The sequence below is a fragment of the Saccostrea cucullata genome, unplaced genomic scaffold (genome assembly GCF_032062105.1).
Source record: "Saccostrea cucullata isolate Sc308-1 unplaced genomic scaffold, CSIRO_AGI_Scuc_v1 ctg492, whole genome shotgun sequence".
NCBI classification, from domain to species: domain Eukaryota; kingdom Metazoa; phylum Mollusca; class Bivalvia; order Ostreida; family Ostreidae; genus Saccostrea; species Saccostrea cuccullata.
Genome location: NW_026931306.1, coordinates 202,480 through 222,500, shown reverse-complemented (window position 1 = coordinate 222,500; position 20,021 = coordinate 202,480). Strand labels below are relative to the sequence as shown.

Here is a 20,021-nt window from a genome sequence, read left to right as displayed (position 1 = left end):
CCATCATCAAGTTCACACAGTTCACAGGAAGTCCGTGCTACATTTGTAGTAGCGTGCTTGTGCTGTCAATCAAAGTAATTCGACACAGTGGAGGTGTGGAAATCGCGTTTCACTGAACATGCCGAAGGCAAAGAGTCACTAGTATTCCAAGAAATTTTAATATTTTTCCCTATCATTTCTAGATCTGATTTTTGCATTCCTGCAGAAAAAAAATAATTCTAACAGATATTTAGAAGGATTAAGTTTTAAATTGAATTTGAAACATATTCCCTGCCAATTTAAAATACTACTGTCGGCACAAGTTTATACTAAAATACTATTCTTTAATGACTGTTTGATGTTGGTTTTAAGACTGATTTTCTTGTGTTACAATAAAAATTAAATATTAATGAAAATATACTGAAAAAAAAACTCAATAAGAATTTTATTTCGGGAGAAAAGGCACCGGGGGGGGGGGGGGTGTCTTAATTAAACTGAATAGCAAAAAAAAAACCAATATATTTTAAACATACATGTATGTTTAGGTACGGTGAAGGAAGGATTTTTTCTTCTCTAATAATAGACTATTTTAAACAGTTGGTCTTTTCTAAAATTTAACACCACACCATCAATTTAATTAGCTCTAAAGAAATTTAATTAACTGAATATTTGCAGTACTGTTCATAATTCTCAAACCTACATGCAGTTTAAATATTTGTTACCGTATAAGTAATTTTTCTATGTATTCTTGTCCTGTATAAGACTTCGATTAATTATTATACATCCATTAATAATTTGTCCAATTTAAAATTACATCAAATTGATGCCGTGCGTGAAGCATTTGTACATTGCACTTTTTTAATTTAATATTTTAGCATCGTTCTCATACATGTAGGTACTTAATGTATTAATTATTTTCCAGGGAAAATTCATGAAATAAGTAACAGCTGAGTTATAATAATAGAAAAATAAATATCATAGATAATTTTTGCAATGAAATAATTATTCTTCAAACACGATATTTAAGTTATTTAATTAAAAAAAACAAGTAAATCCTTACCATCAAAAAGATAAGTCCTTTCACTTCGGAGTTCCGAATGACAATGAAGACTGAACGATAAGTGAACGGTGAACGCAAGGTGAACGCAAAGTAAACGGAACGAAGAGCGAACGGTGAACGTTTTGTGAACGGTGAACGCGAGCGCACGGTGAACGGTGAACGCAATACTGTGAACGAAGAGCGAACGGTGAACGCACGCTGAACGAACGGTGAACGAACGCTGAACGCACGGTGAACGAACGGTGAGCGAACGGAAAAATGGGAAAGTAGAACGTTTCAGGGACTGTATAGGAAAAATCTTTAAAAATCTTCTTCTCCAGAACCACTGGGCCAGGAAAGATGAAACTCATGTGGAATCATCCTCAGGTAGTGTAGATTCAAGTTTGTTCAAATCATGACTCCCGGGGCTAGGGTGGGGCCAAAATGGCCGACCCAAGTTTTACATAGGGATATATAGGGAAACCTTTTAAAATCTTCTTTTCAAGTACTTCAAAGCTATGATTTGTGATATTTATATGGAATCATCCTCAGGTAGTGTAGATTCTAATTTGTGCAAATGATGAACGCCTGGAGGGGGGGGGGGAGGGGATAAATTCAAGCCCGATGTGCTCAGGTGAGCGCTGTGGCCCCTGGGCCTCTTGTTTTTCTGACCATCTAATTTTGTGCATGTGATTTCTCGAAGACTACTGGATGGATTTTCATGAAATGTGCAGGAACAATGTGTTGTTATCTGAAGTTATTTTATATGAGAGATTTTTTCAAAATTGGCTTCCAGTGCCAAGTTATGGACCATCTCCTGAATTTTAATTGACATTTTGTTCTTGGATAATCTCAAGAACGGTAAAAGATATCAACTTGAAACTTTCAGGGATTATAGATTGTGATAAGTACTAATGGGTCTGTTTACATTGTGCTGAGGGGGGCAGACAGTCAACAGGTCGTCATTTAGAAATGGTACATGAATGCTGGGAAGTGCAGAGATGTGAAATAATTATGCTGAAAGTGGTGTTAGCTAGATCGACCGAATAAGAACTATTCAATAGGTTATGTGAAGGAGGCACCATTAAAAGTTACTATAAATCCTTGCAAAAATGTTTTACGACAGTCCGTTTCCAATAAAGTAAATTATAGAATAGAAACAAACAACCAGTCTCTTGATCATTATGAATATTGATTACCGTAATTTTTGGGTTATAGGTCGATGGGGTATATAGGTCGAAAGGCTCATTTTCAGCCTTAATTTTTGAAAAATCCTAAGATAGGACGAACTTACTACATAGGACGAGGCTTTGTTTCCCGTTTTCTAAAGATGCTTACGCAGATACAACGTATCAGAACAGGTAAACCTCTAGAATTACATGTACCGGGTTTATTCCGTGACATAAACTTATCAAGAAATTAAACAGGTATTTTAATGAGTACAGAATTTAAATAAAGTTTTTTTTTTAAAGTAGTTAAAACTTCTTTGAATTGTGTTACTACTTATTTTTTCCAACTTGCCTGTTCAATGCCTCCATAGTATCACACCGTTGTTAAATCAAAGGCATAAATAACACGTAAATACATTATTATTTTACAGCTATAATATTCGGGAAATACCAGAGACCAAAGAATAGTAATTCCGATTTCAGAACAACTTGGACACATTCCTGTTAACTTTATTCAGACATTATTTACCGGTGGACGACAATTACTTTGATGTCCGCCATTTTTATTTTTCTTCTCCAGGGATTCGCTAAAACACGCAAATGACCATTGAATGTATATATCAAGCAACAGTAAAGAATTGAAATCATATTAACACTCTAATAAGTTTAATTTGTAAATTTAATTGAGAGTACATTCACAATTTGACTGTCAACATGAATTTCACGGCTTTGTTTGTTCAATGATGTGTAACACTAATACCCTATAACGGCACGTGGGTTTGTTATAATCATGCCCTGCAGGCATTTAAACCAACTGAACACAGGTGTTACACCTTTGTGTACACAGTGTAAATCCCTTTATCTTTCAGACAATTAAAATTCTGTTAGAAGCCAATCTTTGTATGCCAGTAATTCAATGTAAATTATATTTCTGTCACCCGTATTTATTGCTAATTCTTTGCTTAAGACAATAAAAAATATTTAGTATACTATTTCAATTTATCGCTACTAATAAATGGTAAGAACACTACAGTTGTGATCTTGAAAATTTTTCCGTATTTTAAATTTTGATACGGTTGCGGTTTTACTTTTAGTAAACGGTAGCGACTTCCTAACTTCACAAGATGGATACCGCATGATGTTAATGGATAATACGTTGAGGAATTATACTGAAAGGAAAAAGAAACGCATAATAGCATAATAGCGAAATATATTTAACTATATGGCCGAAAATTATGAAAATTGGTCAAATGTGTATTTTGATTACTGTGCACTAAAATTGCTGGTCAAAATTACTCAACCATGAAATGTATGGCGTCACGTAGGGGAAATGATAAAAAGCCAAAAACACGTGCATGTTGATGATGACAATTTTATGATCACATTTTGTGGTGCTAATCGATGCATTGGAGTTATAGACATCGTTTTCCGCATTTGAAATCAGTATAAATTTCGTGCAATCATGGTATGGCTGACGAAAGTTACAATGGTTCCAGTAATTGAATTGCGTAAGTGAATAAAAGGCAACCAGATGTTGCTGTGCAGTTTGTTTTAAACTTTTCAACAAGGAAGGGTTTTTCAGTTGTCAGAGAGTAAATTAAAAGGTTTCCAACCAACCATGGCGGTGACGTTGACGCGTAACAACGTCACATCAAGACAGGGCTTTTCATCATGTCACCTCGGTTGTTGTCAAGGTATTATCACTGAAACCGATATTTATACAGCAAACTATCATACCAATATTTTCACCCTAAAATTGACAGAAATTCTCTGCTCTAATTTGGTCCGCGAGCTTGGCAACTTTTACGTCGATTTTACTCTCACACGCGCACGTACACGTCGTGTGCGTAATGTTTTTAGCATGTTCAAACTGGGAAAATGTAGCCAGTGTTTGTCGAGACTTTCTCACAAACATTCACGTGTACCAAACTAGCTGGATTCTGTAAATTCTATCCTAAAATGAAAATTCGTGGCACTCATTTGGCGGGGGAATTTGTTGGCTTTGGAATAATACAGCTTCTATCAACCACTAAGACTATTGTCGGAAGAGTTGAATAATAATCAAATGAGAAAGATAAATGCTCTGGTAAACTCAATGCACAGGAAAATCAAGGCTGTTACCAATGTGCAAGGGAGATTATGAGAATTTTTATTTTAATTTTGGGGGGTATCGACATATCAATTTCAATAACTCAGGAATTATCAGTCAAAGTCACACAAGATTTTGGTAACTTGTAGATTAAAGATGAATTAAAATGTTTGATAACAATACTGGAAAACATTTTCGAAATAGTAGTTTTAATTTAATTTAAAAGTAAAATATGCGTTTCTTTTTCCTTTCAGTATATTTAATAGATGAAGCAATGTTGTTTTCCTTTGTCATCAACGGATAATTAATGGAATTTATTTTGTAAGAAAGCTATAGAATAAATATTTTATTGTTTACCTGGGCATTAATTTTTCTGCGTAAAATAATGAAAAAAGTTATGAAAGTGGCACAGATTTGCTTTGAAATTGACGTAAATTTTATTGATTTTGGGGCATTTTTCGTAAACTTGAGCCTTAGAAAGGTCGAATTCGTATATTGGGCGACCCCAGCGGTTCTGAGAAAAAAAGTATCGACCTATTATCCGAAAATTACGGTAGATGTTAAGGGAAGTAACTCAAAATTAAAGAACAGTGCAGGTATTTCTGTGTTTTGTTTCAATATTTGTATTTTCGTCCAAAGTATATGCATGTCATCGGAAATAAGGTTTCAACAATGTATTTTATGTATAAACCTTATGAAATAAATGGGTTTTGGAGAAAACGTATTGTTAAAAATAATATAGGCCCATTTTATCAACATTTTACATAGGAAATGCATTGAAAATTGTAAAAACATTGATTTGACAAAATCTATAAAGAAAGGCTGGCTTGATGGGTAAAAAGGACCGGAATTGAACATGTCTGGTATCATTAAACCTGTTTAAAAAATCTTGAAAAATTCTATACCAAAGCCAGAAACTTAAATCATAGTTATAAGTTAGTAATAGTTTTTTAAAAGAAACAATATTGATGTATATAGTAAGTATAAAACATAACCACCATTGTTTCCATGCACACTTGTGTCATATTAAACTAATAGAAAAGACAAAAATAAGAAAAATATTTTTTAAAATATCATTTAATGGAGTTTATATTAACATTCTTATTCAAGTTATTGAACATAAATGGTATCTGATTCCTTGATCGTCGTAGGGCGAATCATGCTTTTCGGCGAACCATTTCATGAAAGTGTAAATAATGAGGATAGTTGATTTTAGGGAAATTTTTTAAAAAGTTCAAAATTATTGCCTTTTCACTGCTATAGCTTTATTTACATATATATGATATAGAATGTGTTCATTGTGTTAAATATACTTTCTAAACCTCGAAATCTGTGATACCAGAACTTTCTTTTTTTCTTAATTTCATTAAAGCTACCACACCTATTTAATGAACATTCCAAAGAAAGGCGCGAAGATTTACTTGTGGCTTTTGGCGCGAAATTATGAATAGTGGCCCGCCTTTCAAAATTGTTCTACAGGTGTTCTGTTGCAAAAGTATATACATCAAGTACATTGAGAGCAGTGGTCGCAATAGCGTAATGATTAACACGTTGGGAATAAAAAAAAGCATGTTGGATTTTCACACTGGTGACCTGAGTTCAATTCCCCTTGTGACCAAATTTTTTAAATCAAGTTTTCAGCTCGATTATAGGTTTTTCTTCCAGAATCGGACGGAAGACCTTTTGTTGCTCGCAACAAGATCGTTTCAGTTTTCTAGTATTCTTATTATAATTTGTGACATATTTTAACTTCAAAAAATATTTTGAAAAAAAAAAAAATAATAAATTCAAAAAACCACTAAAATAATGTCTAACTTTATTTAAGTGAAGATAATCCACCCAAATTATACTAAAATGATTCATTTTCCACTGGAAAAATGGATATTAGTCAAGTTTTATTTGTACTTTTTTCAAATTTTGGCATACTGTTGATACGATTCTAGATGATTTTAATCACTGAACAGGGAGCCCTTATTTCCTGACAATTGAAAAAGACCTAGGGGGTCCTTATAGGGGCAATGGCAGCTTATAGGGATTATACGGAGTACAGTAAATTTATTTCAAAAAAGGAAAAAGTTTGTTTTTGTCTAAAACATTTGTCATTTTGAAAGAATCCAATAAGGTTTTGCAGTTATCTTGTGATATCGTTTTTCAAGTCTAGCATATTTTACAGAGTCTGACACATCTGTTTTTATATTTGGATATTTTACTTGAAAAAGATGTTAATGCATGGTAATCTAACAACCAAGCTCTATGATAAACGTGATGACTTTAACTTTTCTATTAATTGCATACAGACTTTAATATATCTCAGTGATACGCAAGAACATGCTCAACAATCTGATCAATTTCTGAAACGAGGTAAATTATTGACAAACAAGTTGATGAAACAAGAATTTCAGATGTCTCATTTATAGTCATCATTTCGTAAGTTCTATGGTCGATACAAGACCTAAATGTCAGCAAATACAATTTGTCATTGAGTCAAATGCTGTCTGACGTTTTTCATATTAATTGTTAATCCATTATTTATACACTGAATGATCACTCCTCCATGGCACCTGATACCACCTCCAATTTTTTGGAGATCAGTGTTTGCTCTATCCCTATTTTGTATTGTTTTGTGGACTTTTGATCTTGAATACTGATGGTGACTTTTGATCTTGAATACTACCCCTGCGAAATGATCAAGAATAATTCTTGAACTTTGAAGAAAAGTTCATGAATTATATTCTTGAATCAGCTCATGAATTGTTCATGAAGATCCCATGAAGTTAAAATTGGACACTCATGATTTCATGGATTTTATTCATGAAAACCAAGTTCAAGAATATTCATGAATTATTTGTTGTTCATGAACAAACTTGGATTTTTTAATTGCCTGCAAAATGATCAAGAATAATTCTTGAACTTTCAAGAAAACTTCATGAATTATATTTTTGAACTTTCAAGAAAACTTCATGAATGATATTAATAGGTTCAATGCATTTTCATGAACTAATCATGAATAATTTGTAAAAGTTATTTAGGAATGTTCATGAACTATTCATGAATGTTCTTGCTTTTTGTAAACAAAAATGTTATAAATTATGCAAAATGAAAAACTGTAAAAGAAAATATTTTAATAGCATCTTGAAAGATTTCACAGAATTTTTGTTTTCCAATCATCGTAACAAAATCTTTGTTCAAGTAAACAACTCTGATAAGTGATATCGATAATAAATAATGTAGTTCATTCCTAGTAAAATTATGAAAAATTTTAATTCAAACGCGACTCTTTGCAGAATCCTTAACCTTACTTGGTCAAGAGGAGTGTGGGTTCCTTATTCAGCGTATTTCAAAGTGTATGCTTAAAATGGAATGGTTTTTAATCCAAGTCTCACAGTCTGGCAGAAAAGTGTGTTCAGCAATTAGGGCATCAGCTAAAAGGGCTTTCAAGGATTTTGAGAAGAGGTGGTCAAATAAAAAAAATCTTATTGGCTTTCCCTGTGGAATTTTCAGAATTTCATCACTTGGATACTTTGATCGATTACGATTCATATTTTCATTCCTTTCTTTTGTTTTTCTTCAAGATCCTGGATTTTTTTTTTTTGGCAGCCAGAGTTTTTTTTAATCTTCTGATCTCAACTCATCAACATTATCTGTGAACTGCTTCTCTTTTCCCTACAAGAACAAAGATTTTCTGAAAATGCTCATAAATGTGAAAACTTAAGACTTAATTTTTTTTTTTTTGCAAATTTGTTTCATTTAATTCTGCATCATAGGCACTGTTTAGCCTGTTTCCCTTGCCCGCCATGTTCAAGATGTTATAGGTGAACAGGATGAATTTTCAATCTTTAATTCTTAAATGTAACGTAATTTGGTTGGATCCTTACTCATGACACAGTTTGACAAAATTTTCATTAAAAAAGACATAACTGAACTCTTACAAATAGACAGTAACATCTTGACAAATATCTCAGATTCAGCGATTGCCTCCATTTTTTTGTAACTCACCATTAATATCTGCAGTTATTAAGTAAATTGATCCTCTGGATATTCCTTCTTCATTATTCTGTTATTTTCTTCAAAGGTTGACAAAGAATGACTAGATCTACGCTAATAATCCTCCCACTCTACCGATTCAATTTCCAACGTCTCGCGCGTTTCAAAGTTTGCGCCTTTTAAAAAGTGTCATGCAGAGCTTATTAAGAAATAGTTTCGAATTTCCAAGATTGTTGTTAAACAAAAAATAACAAACAATATCTGAATGCTTTTTCACTGAAATTAATTTTTTTAAATTAATATAAGTTAAATCATTTATTGAATTGGATTTCTTACATTATACCTAAAGAGCCACAGTTTCGTATTTTCAAGTATGGCCGCCTCCATATCATGAGGACAACAAATAAATCTTGGGAACCACTCGCCCTCAAACAGAGTACCCTGAGCTATGTACAGGTATATAGTGTCTAGGAGAATAGACTACAAAATACGAATGTGGGTCATGTCATAGATACTTCACAACCATGCAGCCTGTGCTGTATCATTTACACACGATGGACAGAAAAATGTGACTTGATGACTGCATCAAAATATAAAGCGTTTGACCCAAGAATAGTACGGACATGAGATATGATTTTTTAGCTGTAAATGAATCTAAGATACGTTTTTACGAAGATCATGAAATTTTTCCTAGACTATAAGTCTGTTTCATTTTCTCACAACTTGTTAAAAGTTTGACAAATAGAGAAAATTCGGTCGAACAAAGTTGTGTCGTGAAAAATGAGATAATTTAAAGCACACTATTAATATAGCTGGCCATTTTAAATGATGAAGAAACATTAGTAATTCAATATGAGAAAATAATGCTATCAATATTGATGCAGTGTTCTTTAAATTACGATCATAATTTAATTACAATCTCCCTTCTAGACAGTACATAACAGAGTTTTATTATCCTGAAGAATCTAAGTTACCGATTCGGAGAGTAGAAAATAGTGATTTTAACCTCTTATGTTCTCCTACTTGTCTCTGATCCAATACTTTCAAAATCAAAACAAAAGCATGTCATTAATTAAATCAGGGGTTTGTTCAACAATTGCATCTGCATGCAAAAGTTGTATTATGGGAGTAATGAGTGTTTTCTGGAGAATGTTTGTGACAATTATTTTTACATTTTTAGTCTTCATGAAAATTCATGAACATTCATTACCTTGAACTATTAAGTTTTTTTCTTTAAACTGAAAATTAACAATATTCATATTTGTTCATCATTTGTTCATGAACTATGAATTATGAATGTTTTCATGAATTTTATTCATGAACAACTTTTATGAACCTGTTAAGAATCCTTTAAGAACCATTCATGAACAATTATGAACAACTCATAAAGGTTCTTAAAATCATGAATATCATTTCGCAGGGGTGGTGGTTATCTCCATATGTTTCATGTTACTCTGTTTTAAGTGTGTTTAATGTGTTTTGCATTTTTCTTATTGTGCATGTACAAATGTATCCCACAGTACTGTGCATGTATCATATCATGTCATGCTTTCTACCTATTGTATCAAGCATGAATCCTATTAAGTTTTGCATCATATAAAGAATAATGATGTTGATACTGTAAGAAGTTTATGTTGTAATATAGGTATTTTACTTGAATAATAATTATTTTTTGAAGTTGGTAATCTTTTATTATTAAATGTTTAAATTTTGAAAAGGTGAAATTTGCAGTCAGCATGCAGTTGGAAATTGCACCACAACATCACTTATTCATTATTGGAAGAAGTGGTATAAATATTAAACAAATTATGGAAAGGACAGGAGCAAGTATCCACTTTCCTGACCCAAACACTTCAGCACCTCAGAGAAAAGGGACAATTTACATCACTGGGAATATTGAGAGTGTGTTCCAGGCCAGGCAACACCTTATTGTGAGCAAGCTTAAATTCTTCATGTTCATTTATAGAAGTTTGATCATGAGCTTTAAAGCAGATTATATCTGATCTTTATTACCTCTTCTGAGCCATAGAGGTCAACATAGGCTCAAAGAGCTAATGCTTTGGCCATTTGTGCAATGTGCAGAAACTTTTTGTAAGCTTTTCTGATTAGAATTTGTCCATTGTCTGTCGTTGTTGTTGTTGTTGTCGTCATTGTTGTCGTCTTGAACTCTTCTCAAGAACTACTGGACTAATTTCAACCAAACTTGTCACAAAGTATCCTATATTGCTCATACATGCATGTAACATGCTTCTTGTGTGTTTCATTGTACCATGACCAGGTTAATGTTTTTGGAGCAGGTTAACATTTTGACAGTTTCGATATTGGAATCAGCTTTTCTGTCCATCTGTTTAGAGAAGAGATTTTGTCCGGACCGTTTCTCGGAAAGATTTGTCTGAAAATCTGTACATTTATTATTCACCATATGAAGTTGTGCACCTGGTATTTTCATCATGATTGGATCTTTTTTCTGTGTTTAACAGGTGGTTTGTTTTTTTTTCATTTTTAGATCACCTGACCGGATAACGTCATTAACTTTTCACATTTTCGACTTCTCCTCAAGAACCACTGGGCCAATTTCAACCAAACTTGCCACAAAGTATTCTTTGGTGAAGGGGATTAAAGTTTGTTCAAATGAAGGGCCAATCCCTCTTCCAAGGGGAGATAATTATGAATTAATGAAAGATTAATGGCATCTTTTAAAAATCTTCTCCAGAACCATTGGGCCAGGAAAGATGAAACTCATCTGGAAGTATCCACAGTTAGTGTAGATTCAGTTTTGTTCATATCAAGACCCCCGGAGATAGGACGAGGCCACAATGGCTGATCAAAGTTTTACATAGGAATATATAGGAAAAATCTTTAAAAATCTTCTTCTCCAGAACCACTGGGCCAGGAAAGATGTAACTCATGTGGAAGCATCCACAGGTAGTGTAGATTCAGTTTTGTTCATATCAAGACCCTCGGGGGTAGGGCGAGGCCACAATGGCTGATCAAAGTTTTACATAATTAGCAATATTTAGTTTTAGTGATCTTTACAACCTTGCTTTAACATGTTAAAATGCCAAAATTGAATCCACACAAGAATTTCTGCTAAACAGTACGTTTGTTGCTTAAAATATGCTAAATGTTTAAATACTTTCTTTTTGTCAGGGATGTCTGCCTTTAGTACTTATGTTTGATGTAAAAAATGAAACAGAAATTGATCAAGGTAAGCAATCCAATTATTTTCTTGATTACATGTGAAACAAGAAATTTCTTATTATACCCCCCTGCAAACGAAGTTTGGGGGGGGGGGGTATATAAGAATCACCTTGTCCGTCTGTCTGTCTCCGTCTGTCCGTCTGTCTGTGCAAACGTGTCCAGTCCATATCTTTCTTATGGAAGAACATTAGAATCTACTACTCCACACAAAGATTGCCCATGACCTAAGGGTGTGTCATGACCTTGACCCAAGGTCATTTGGGAAGTTCAAGGTCACTGGAAGAAAATTTGATAATTTGTGTCTGGTCCATATCTTTCTTATGGATAAACTTGGTAGGTTCTAATTTCACTCAAAGATAGCTCATAACCAACGGGTGTGTCATGAGCTTGAGTCAAGGTCATTTAGGGAAGTTCAAGGTCACTGGAAGAAAAATTTCATAATTCATGTGTGATACATATCTTTCTTATGGATAAATTTGGTAGGATTACATTTCACACAAAGATTGCCCGTGACCAAGGGTGTGTCCTGACCTTGACCCAAGGTCATTTGGGGAACTTCAAGGTCACTGGATGGAAAATTTCATAATTCGTGTCCGGTCCATATCTTTCTTATGGATAAACTTGGTAGGTTCTCATTTCACACAAAGATTGCCCATGACCCAAGGGTGTGTCATGACCTTGACCCAAGGTCATTTGGGGGAAGTTCAAGGTCACTGGAAGAAAACTTTCATAATTCATGTGTGATACATATCTTTATTATGGAAAAACTTACTTCTGAAAAACTCGGCGGGAGGTATTTTGTCCCATTTGGACAGTTCTAGTTTTTTTTCTATACTACTGTATTAAAACTATAAACTCAAATTTTTGGCCTTTAAAAGTACTTGGACACAGATTTGAAGTTAATTTTTTCTCTATAATATTACGACATATATTTTAATAGCATTTCATACAAAAATTAATTAAAAATCTTATTTCATTTAAAAGTTATTATAACTTCAATTTTTTTTGCGGGTTTGATCGACACATCCTTGCACTTTCACAAATTTTGATTTTACTCTTAATGCTTAGGAAAAGTGGCAATCTTGTTGTGTATGAATGAAAAATATTAATACTATAATTCAGAAAATTCAGAGTAGACATGTTCGAAAGCAAAACGAATACACAATATATTCTCAGTCCGTGCAGTTGTGTTGAGCCGACTTTGACAATTGAACACACCCGGTGAATCGTAAACATCAACAAAAACAAAGCTCTTGCCCTGTTTACAAAAACTGTGTACATAACACAAGTGTGATTGATTTGCACACAGGACTTAGCTTGGAATGACGATACTTGTGAAGGAGTTTTGCTTTCTAACATTTCTACTCTAAATAAAATTAATTTTCTGGATTAAAGTTTTAATATTTCTCATTAATACACAACAAGATTGCCACTTTTCTGAAGGATTAAGAATAAAGTTAAAATCTGTGAAAGTGCAAGGATGTGTCAATCAAACCCGCCAAAAAATTTGAAGTTTTAATAACTTTTAAATGAAATAAGATATTTAATTAATTTTTGTGTGAAATGCTATTAAAATATATAATTCGTGATATTATACAGAAAATATCAACTTCAAATCTGTGTCCAAGTACCTTTAATACAGAGAGTGACTGAAATGGGTATAAAAAACCCAGGGAGGGAATATATGACAAAATCAATTAGATCTGTTTTTAGCTCACCTGAGCCGAAGGCTCAAATGAGCTTTTCTGATCACATTTTGTCCGTCCGTCAGTCTGTCTGTCCGTCTGTAAACTTTTCACATTTTTGACTTCTTCTCAAGAACCACTGGGCCAATTTTGACCAAACTTGGTACAAAGCATCCTTGGGTGAAGGGGAATGTAAATTAATAAAATGAAGGGCCAAGTCCCCTCACAAGGGGAGATAATCAAGAAAAGACAAAAATAGGGTGGGGTCATTAAAAAATCTTCTTCTCAAGAACCACTGGGCCAGAAAAGCTGAGACATGTGAAAGCATCCTGGGGTAGTGTAGATTCTAAATTGTTAAAATCATGACCCCTGAGGGTTGGGCGGGGCCACAATGGGGAATCAAAGTTGAACATAAAAATATATGGGAAAAATCTTTGAAAATCTTCTTCTCAAGAACCACTGGGCCAGAAAAGCTGAAACTTATGTGGAAGCATCTTGGGGTAGTGTACATTCTAAATTGTTCAAATCATGACCCCCAGGGGTTGGGCGGGGCCCCAATGGGAAATGCAAGTTTTACATAGAAATATATAGGAAAATCTTTTAAAATCTTCTTCTCAAGAACCACTGGGTCAGAAATGCTTAAACTTATGTGGAAGCATCCTGGGGTAGTGCAGATTTTAAATTGTTCAAATTATGACCCCCAGGGATTGGGCGGGGCCACAATGGGGAATCAAAGTTTTGCATAAAAATATATGGGAAAAATCTTTAAAAATCTTCTTCTCAAGAACCACTGGGCTAGAAATGCTGAAATTTATATGGAAGCATCATGGGGTAGTGTAGATTCTAAATTGTTCAAATCATGACCCCCGGGGGTTGGGCGGGGCCACAATGGGGAATCAAAGTATTACATAGAAATATATAGGAAAAATCTTTAAAAATCTTCTTCTCAAGAACCATTGCACACCTCCTAACCTTATTAATATTCAGGGTCATGAACCCGAGGGAGCATTCATTGCAGCAGATATTTTCTTTAAACAAGGAAAGACAACTCAAGATTTTTAATGGTATAGTCAGTTTCTTTTATCAATTTATATACATTTAAATTGTGATTAATTTGGTGGGAAAAAGAAAAAAAATGTTTTATTTCATCTATATGTTTATGTTGAATAAGTATAACATTAACAGACAGTCTATTTTCAGTATGAAATACTGCATATGTATATGAATGTGTAAACTAAATTTCTTTTTTATAAATACAGGTAAATTGATTTTCAAGTATACCTGATTTCACATAAGCTACATATCAGCTGCTACTAGCACATGTAAATATTTCTAGAAGGTATCTATCTACATAATTATATTCAGTTACTTATTTTTTTTTTGTTTGGTTAAATGAATTCAACAAAAATAATTTAAACTGATATGCACACCATTTATATATCATGACTCACATTGAAAAAAGACAAAGTAAAAAACAAACAGCATGCGATCATATTTGTATTTACAAGAAATTTACTAAGAACTACATGTAGACAGACAATGGGATGTTCAACAACAAATAAGTTGTACATGTATATTACAGGGCATATGTTATAATAGAAATTACGCTGCTTAAAAATGAAGTAAAAATTTATAAAACAATCTTTAGATATCTTTCACAAGATCTCCAAATTTTGAATATTTTTTTAATAAACAAAACTAAGTGCACATGTACATTCTAATTATTTTTTTCTTCCTACTCAAAAAGATTAAAGTTTCATTTTATAAAGATAATAAACCTTACAATAAAATTTATAGTAAAAATATTCAAATGTTTCTTTCTTTACTGTCGAGATCTGGATTAAAATAGATGTGTAATTAAAATATTTAATTCATATACTTAAGCATGCGATACCAGTGAGAGCCAGCTATTACCCCTCTTTTTTCCAAACATTTTCTATACTGTGATTGAATTTAAAACACCAGTTTTAAGTTATAAATATTATCATCTTATTATTTTATAATCTATGAAGTCGCCGGCGTGGCGCAGTGGCAAGAGCCTTTGGTCGAGAGTCATGAGTAAGGAGTTGATCCTTAAATTGCTGGTTCGAAATCCTGTCAGACATAGAGATGAGACTGTATATGCAGAGGTCCTGTGTTGCAGTAGGTGCTAGCACTAAAAAGATCCCTCATTGCTCAATGAGCCCTGAGTGCCAAGTAAAGCCACTAAAGGACAAAATTTGCAGCTCTCCACCAGCAAATGTTGGCATCCCGATATGAGTGAAAAATTCTCAAGAAGAACATTAAACAACATACAAACAAACAATAAACTATATAGAGTCTTTGAATATGCAAATTCTTCTTTTTCTTAGAAAGGGATCCTCAAATAATGTATAGCTATGGTTCATAAGAGTAGAAAAGTACTATATCATCCCAGTCTTCATGAATTCAGCAACCATTTGTTATATGGCCTGAAAAATATAAAATGTTAATACATTAACATAAAAGTATATAATTGATATATCTATAATTCATCATAAATTAACTGAATCATTTAAATAAAGTCCCACTCGTTATCTTGAAAGGCTTATGGGACTGCTGAAAAACGGAGATATCCAAGACATTCAGGGTAGGATATATAGGAAAAAAATGTTGTTCAAGGGACTTTAAAATGACTTTGATACCTCGATGTGTTCAAAATATCACTCAGTGTTCAAGATATATACCAAAGTTCAACTCTAAACAAAGTATGTAAAATTCATATATGCCATTTACAATTGCTTATTCAATCTATCATTGTTCATTAATAATCTGCATGAGAAAGAGATCTGCACAAAATGAGCAAGTTAAATTTACAAAAGTAAATCATATGCAATTCAAAGTGTTTGCAAATAATTCATCCAATTTGTAATACTGTCATGAACGTCAACACACCCTAGGTAGTCACAGTTGTTTGATTTTAAGAAACAGTTGTTTAACTGTACTTATTTAGACTGCAGTGTATTCACTTGTTTTCCAACAGCACCACATTTTTCACATTATCATCCATCATTTACTATCATGATGAGAGTTATGCCCCTTTTCTATAACCCAAAAATATTACTTTCTCTCTAAAAATTGTAGCTTTTTGACCTATATAGTTTGTGAGCTCTGCAGATTATTCATAAGCAGCTATTCTAAGTTGCAGCTAGTTTTATATTTAAAGATTAATTGAAAGATTGAACGATATTAACTAGTCTCCCTAAAAAGGAATTTAAATTATGAAAACTTTTTTTTTAATCTCTACTTAACTTAAAAGCCAAGAAATAAACAAAATCATTTTCCAATATTTACACAAGACAAAGATAAACATTCTGTCTCTAATTATGGCACATGCATTACTCTTCATTCTGGGATTCTGTACTAAGATGTATTCATTCAAAAAAATATTATGGATCATGGCCCTGATAATCTTGAAAAGATTTTATAAGAGGTTTCAGCCTTATATATTCCAGAATCAAACTTTGGTCCCCCACTGTGGACTCACACTACCCTATAGCTATATGATCTGAACAAATCTTAATCTGCTCTGAACTATCTCAGACTAATCATGACCTACCTGTTCTTGAAAAGAATTAAGATTTATTTTTTGGTCTACAGGTTAATATTGTTCTATGTATTTTATTGTTGTACTCTATTAAAGTACATCAATAACATATCATCACCAGTTATCAACATACCTTCTCTTTGGACTTAATTGACATCCTTTCCTTCTTGTGGTTGAAGCTTTCATCTGATGATTTGTTTTGTTACAGCTGAACTACAAATATGATTAATAAATTAATACAATCCTCTAAATTTAAATAATTCAAATAGAATACATGCATGTGCAATTATGTGAAGAACAAGAGGCCCATGGGCCACATCCCTCACCTGAGAAGCTTGTACCATGCTATTCTTAACAAGATTTCCCCCCTTGTAATACCTATTATGACCCCATCATACCCCGAAGGTCAAATTTTAACAATTTAGAATATCTACTCTACCCCAGGATGCTTCCACATATGTTTGAGTGAAAAATTCTCGAGAGGGACGTTAAACAATATACAATCAATCAATCAATCAATCAATCCACATATGTTTCAGCTTTTCTGGCCCTGTAGCTTTTGAGAAGAATATTTTTAAAGATTTTTCCTATATATTTCTATATAAAACTTTGATTCCCTATTGTGGCCCTGCCCAATCCCCGGGGGTCATGATTTGAATAATTTAGAATTAAGATTACCTCATAATGCTTCCAAATAATTGTCAGCTTTTCTGGCCCAGTAGTTCTTGAGAAGATTTTTTAATGACCCCACCCTATTTCTGTCTTTTCTTCATTATCCTCCCATGTGAGAGGACCTGGCCCTTCATTCTAACAATTTAAATTTCCCTTTACCCAAGGATGATTCGCACCAAGTTTGGTTAATATTGGCCCAGTGGTTCTTGAGAAGAAGTTGAAAATGTGAAAAGTTTACAGACGGATGGACAGATGGATGACGGACAAAATATGATCAGAAAAGCTCACTTGAGCCTTCGGCTCAGCTGAGCTAAAAAAACTGAATGAAAAATATTGACAAATATCATTGCACTACATGCAAATCAGAGAAATGTGTAACCATTTAAAGTTTGCATGATATGCTGATTTATGTATCGGCATAATTTTCAGTTCATTAAATTGTTTGCTGAAATATACAACCATTGAACTGTGTTTATAAAGTCTCATTCAATGGATTTTCTTCTGCCTTTGAACTTACATGCACTGTTTTGCAGCATGATGTGAGAATTTTTTTTACCCATTCTTTATTATAGAAGTATCTGCTGAAATAGAACAGAATGTGATTAAATCTTTTGAGAATTAAACAAAAACAAAAATCACAGATGCATGAATTTAAATTATATTGACCCTTTTTATCAACATCTCTCTCTCTCTTGCTAAATATATACTGTATACAGGGAAATTTTTGCCCCCATTTTATTTTCGCCCCTTTTGCCCTCTTCCTGATTGAGCGAATTTAAAACAGGACGAATTCAAATTACACAGCATAATTTCTTAAACAGACATGTTGACTGGGCGAATTAAGAATGGGGCAAAATTGTTTGCAAGTGCAAAAGGGCGAAAATTACCCGGATTGAAAATAACCCTGTATACAGTTTTACTTTACACAGGATTCTTTAATACATTGATATACATGTAGATATTGGAGTACTTGGGATGCTATAAACTTATCCTTACAGTTACATGTACAATACTCACAACAGGCAAACCTTGAACTTTCACATCACTGTCTTCAGAGTATATCCTGTAAGAAACATTCATTGCACATTATAGTTGAATTGATTTGATACTCTTTTTCTTAATATAAGTTTGCTTTTTTGTTTTATTTTAATGAAATTATAATTTTTGTGCATTTAGTACAGTATCATGCGCATACATATGGAAGATCATTTTCAAAAACAAAAATCACAGATGCATGAATTTAAATTATATTGACCCTTTTTATCAACATCTCTCTCTCTCTTGCTAAATATATACTGTATACAGGGAAATTTTTGCCCCCATTTTATTTTCGCCCCTTTTGCCCTCTTCCTGATTGAGCGAATTTAAAACAGGACGAATTCAAATTACACAGCATAATTTCTTAAACAGACATGTTGACTGGGCGAATTAAGAATGGGGCAAAATTGTTTGCAAGTGCAAAAGGGCGAAAATTACCCGGATTGAAAATAACCCTGTATACAGTTTTACTTTACACAGGATTCTTTAATACATTGATATACATGTAGATATTGGAGTACTTGGGATGCTATAAACTTATCCTTACAGTTACATGTACAATACTCACAACAGGCAAACCTTGAACTTTCACATCACTGTCTTCAGAGTATATCCTGTAAGAAACATTCATTGCACATTATAGTTGAATTGATTTGATACTCTTTTTCTTAATATAAGTTTGCTTTTTTGTTTTATTTTAATGAAATTATAATTTTTGTGCATTTAGTACAGTATCATGCGCATACATATGGAAGATCATTTTCAAAAACAAAAATCACAGATGCATGAATTTAAATTATATTGACCCTTTTTATCAACATCTCTCTCTCTCTTGCTAAATATATACTGTATACAGGGAAATTTTTGCCCCCATTTTATTTTCGCCCCTTTTGCCCTCTTCCTGATTGAGCGAATTTAAAACAGGACGAATTCAAATTACACAGCATAATTTCTTAAACAGACATGTTGACTGGGCGAATTAAGAATGGGGCAAAATTGTTTGCAAGTGCAAAAGGGCGAAAATTACCCGGATTGAAAATAACCCTGTATACAGTTTTACTTTACACAGGATTCTTTTATACATTGATATACATGTAGATATTGGAGTACTTGGGATGCTATAAACTTATCCTTACAGTTACATGTACAATACTCACAACAGGCAAACCTTGAACTTTCACATCACTGTCTTCAGAGTATATCCTGTAAGAAACATTCATTGCACATTATAGTTGAATTGATTTGATACTCTTTTTCTTAATATAAGTTTGCTTTTTTGTTTTATTTTAATGAAATTATAATTTTTGTGCATTTAGTACAGTATCATGCGCATACATATGGAAGATCATTTTCAAAAACAAAAATCACAGATGCATGAATTTAAATTATATTGACCCTTTTTATCAACATCTCTCTCTCTCTTGCTAAATATATACTGTATACAGGGAAATTTTTGCCCCCATTTTATTTTCGCCCCTTTTGCCCTCTTCCTGATTGAGCGAATTTAAAACAGGACGAATTCAAATTACACAGCATAATTTCTTAAACAGACATGTTGACTGGGCGAATTAAGAATGGGGCAAAATTGTTTGCAAGTGCA

The 20,021-nt window shown here is 33.0% G+C and overlaps 1 protein-coding gene and 1 long non-coding RNA gene across 2 annotated transcripts in view; one reads left to right on the top strand and one right to left on the bottom strand.

Annotated features, from left to right (window-relative positions):
• LOC134232130 (protein bicaudal C homolog 1-like) overlaps nt 1–20,021 on the top strand; it is a 262,980-nt gene that overhangs the window by 112,426 nt on the left and 130,533 nt on the right. The window contains exons 9-10 of the mRNA XM_062714082.1: nt 9,979–10,191; nt 11,411–11,468. Of these exons, the coding sequence (XP_062570066.1) occupies nt 9,979–10,191; nt 11,411–11,468 (271 nt within the window). The remainder of the gene's footprint in view (nt 1–9,978; nt 10,192–11,410; nt 11,469–20,021) is intronic.
• On the bottom strand, nt 7,750–8,689 carry LOC134232140 (uncharacterized). Its single transcript, XR_009984720.1, has 2 exons — nt 8,273–8,689; nt 7,750–7,939 (listed from the first exon to the last, which is right to left on the bottom strand). It is a non-coding gene; the product is annotated as an uncharacterized LOC134232140 (long non-coding RNA).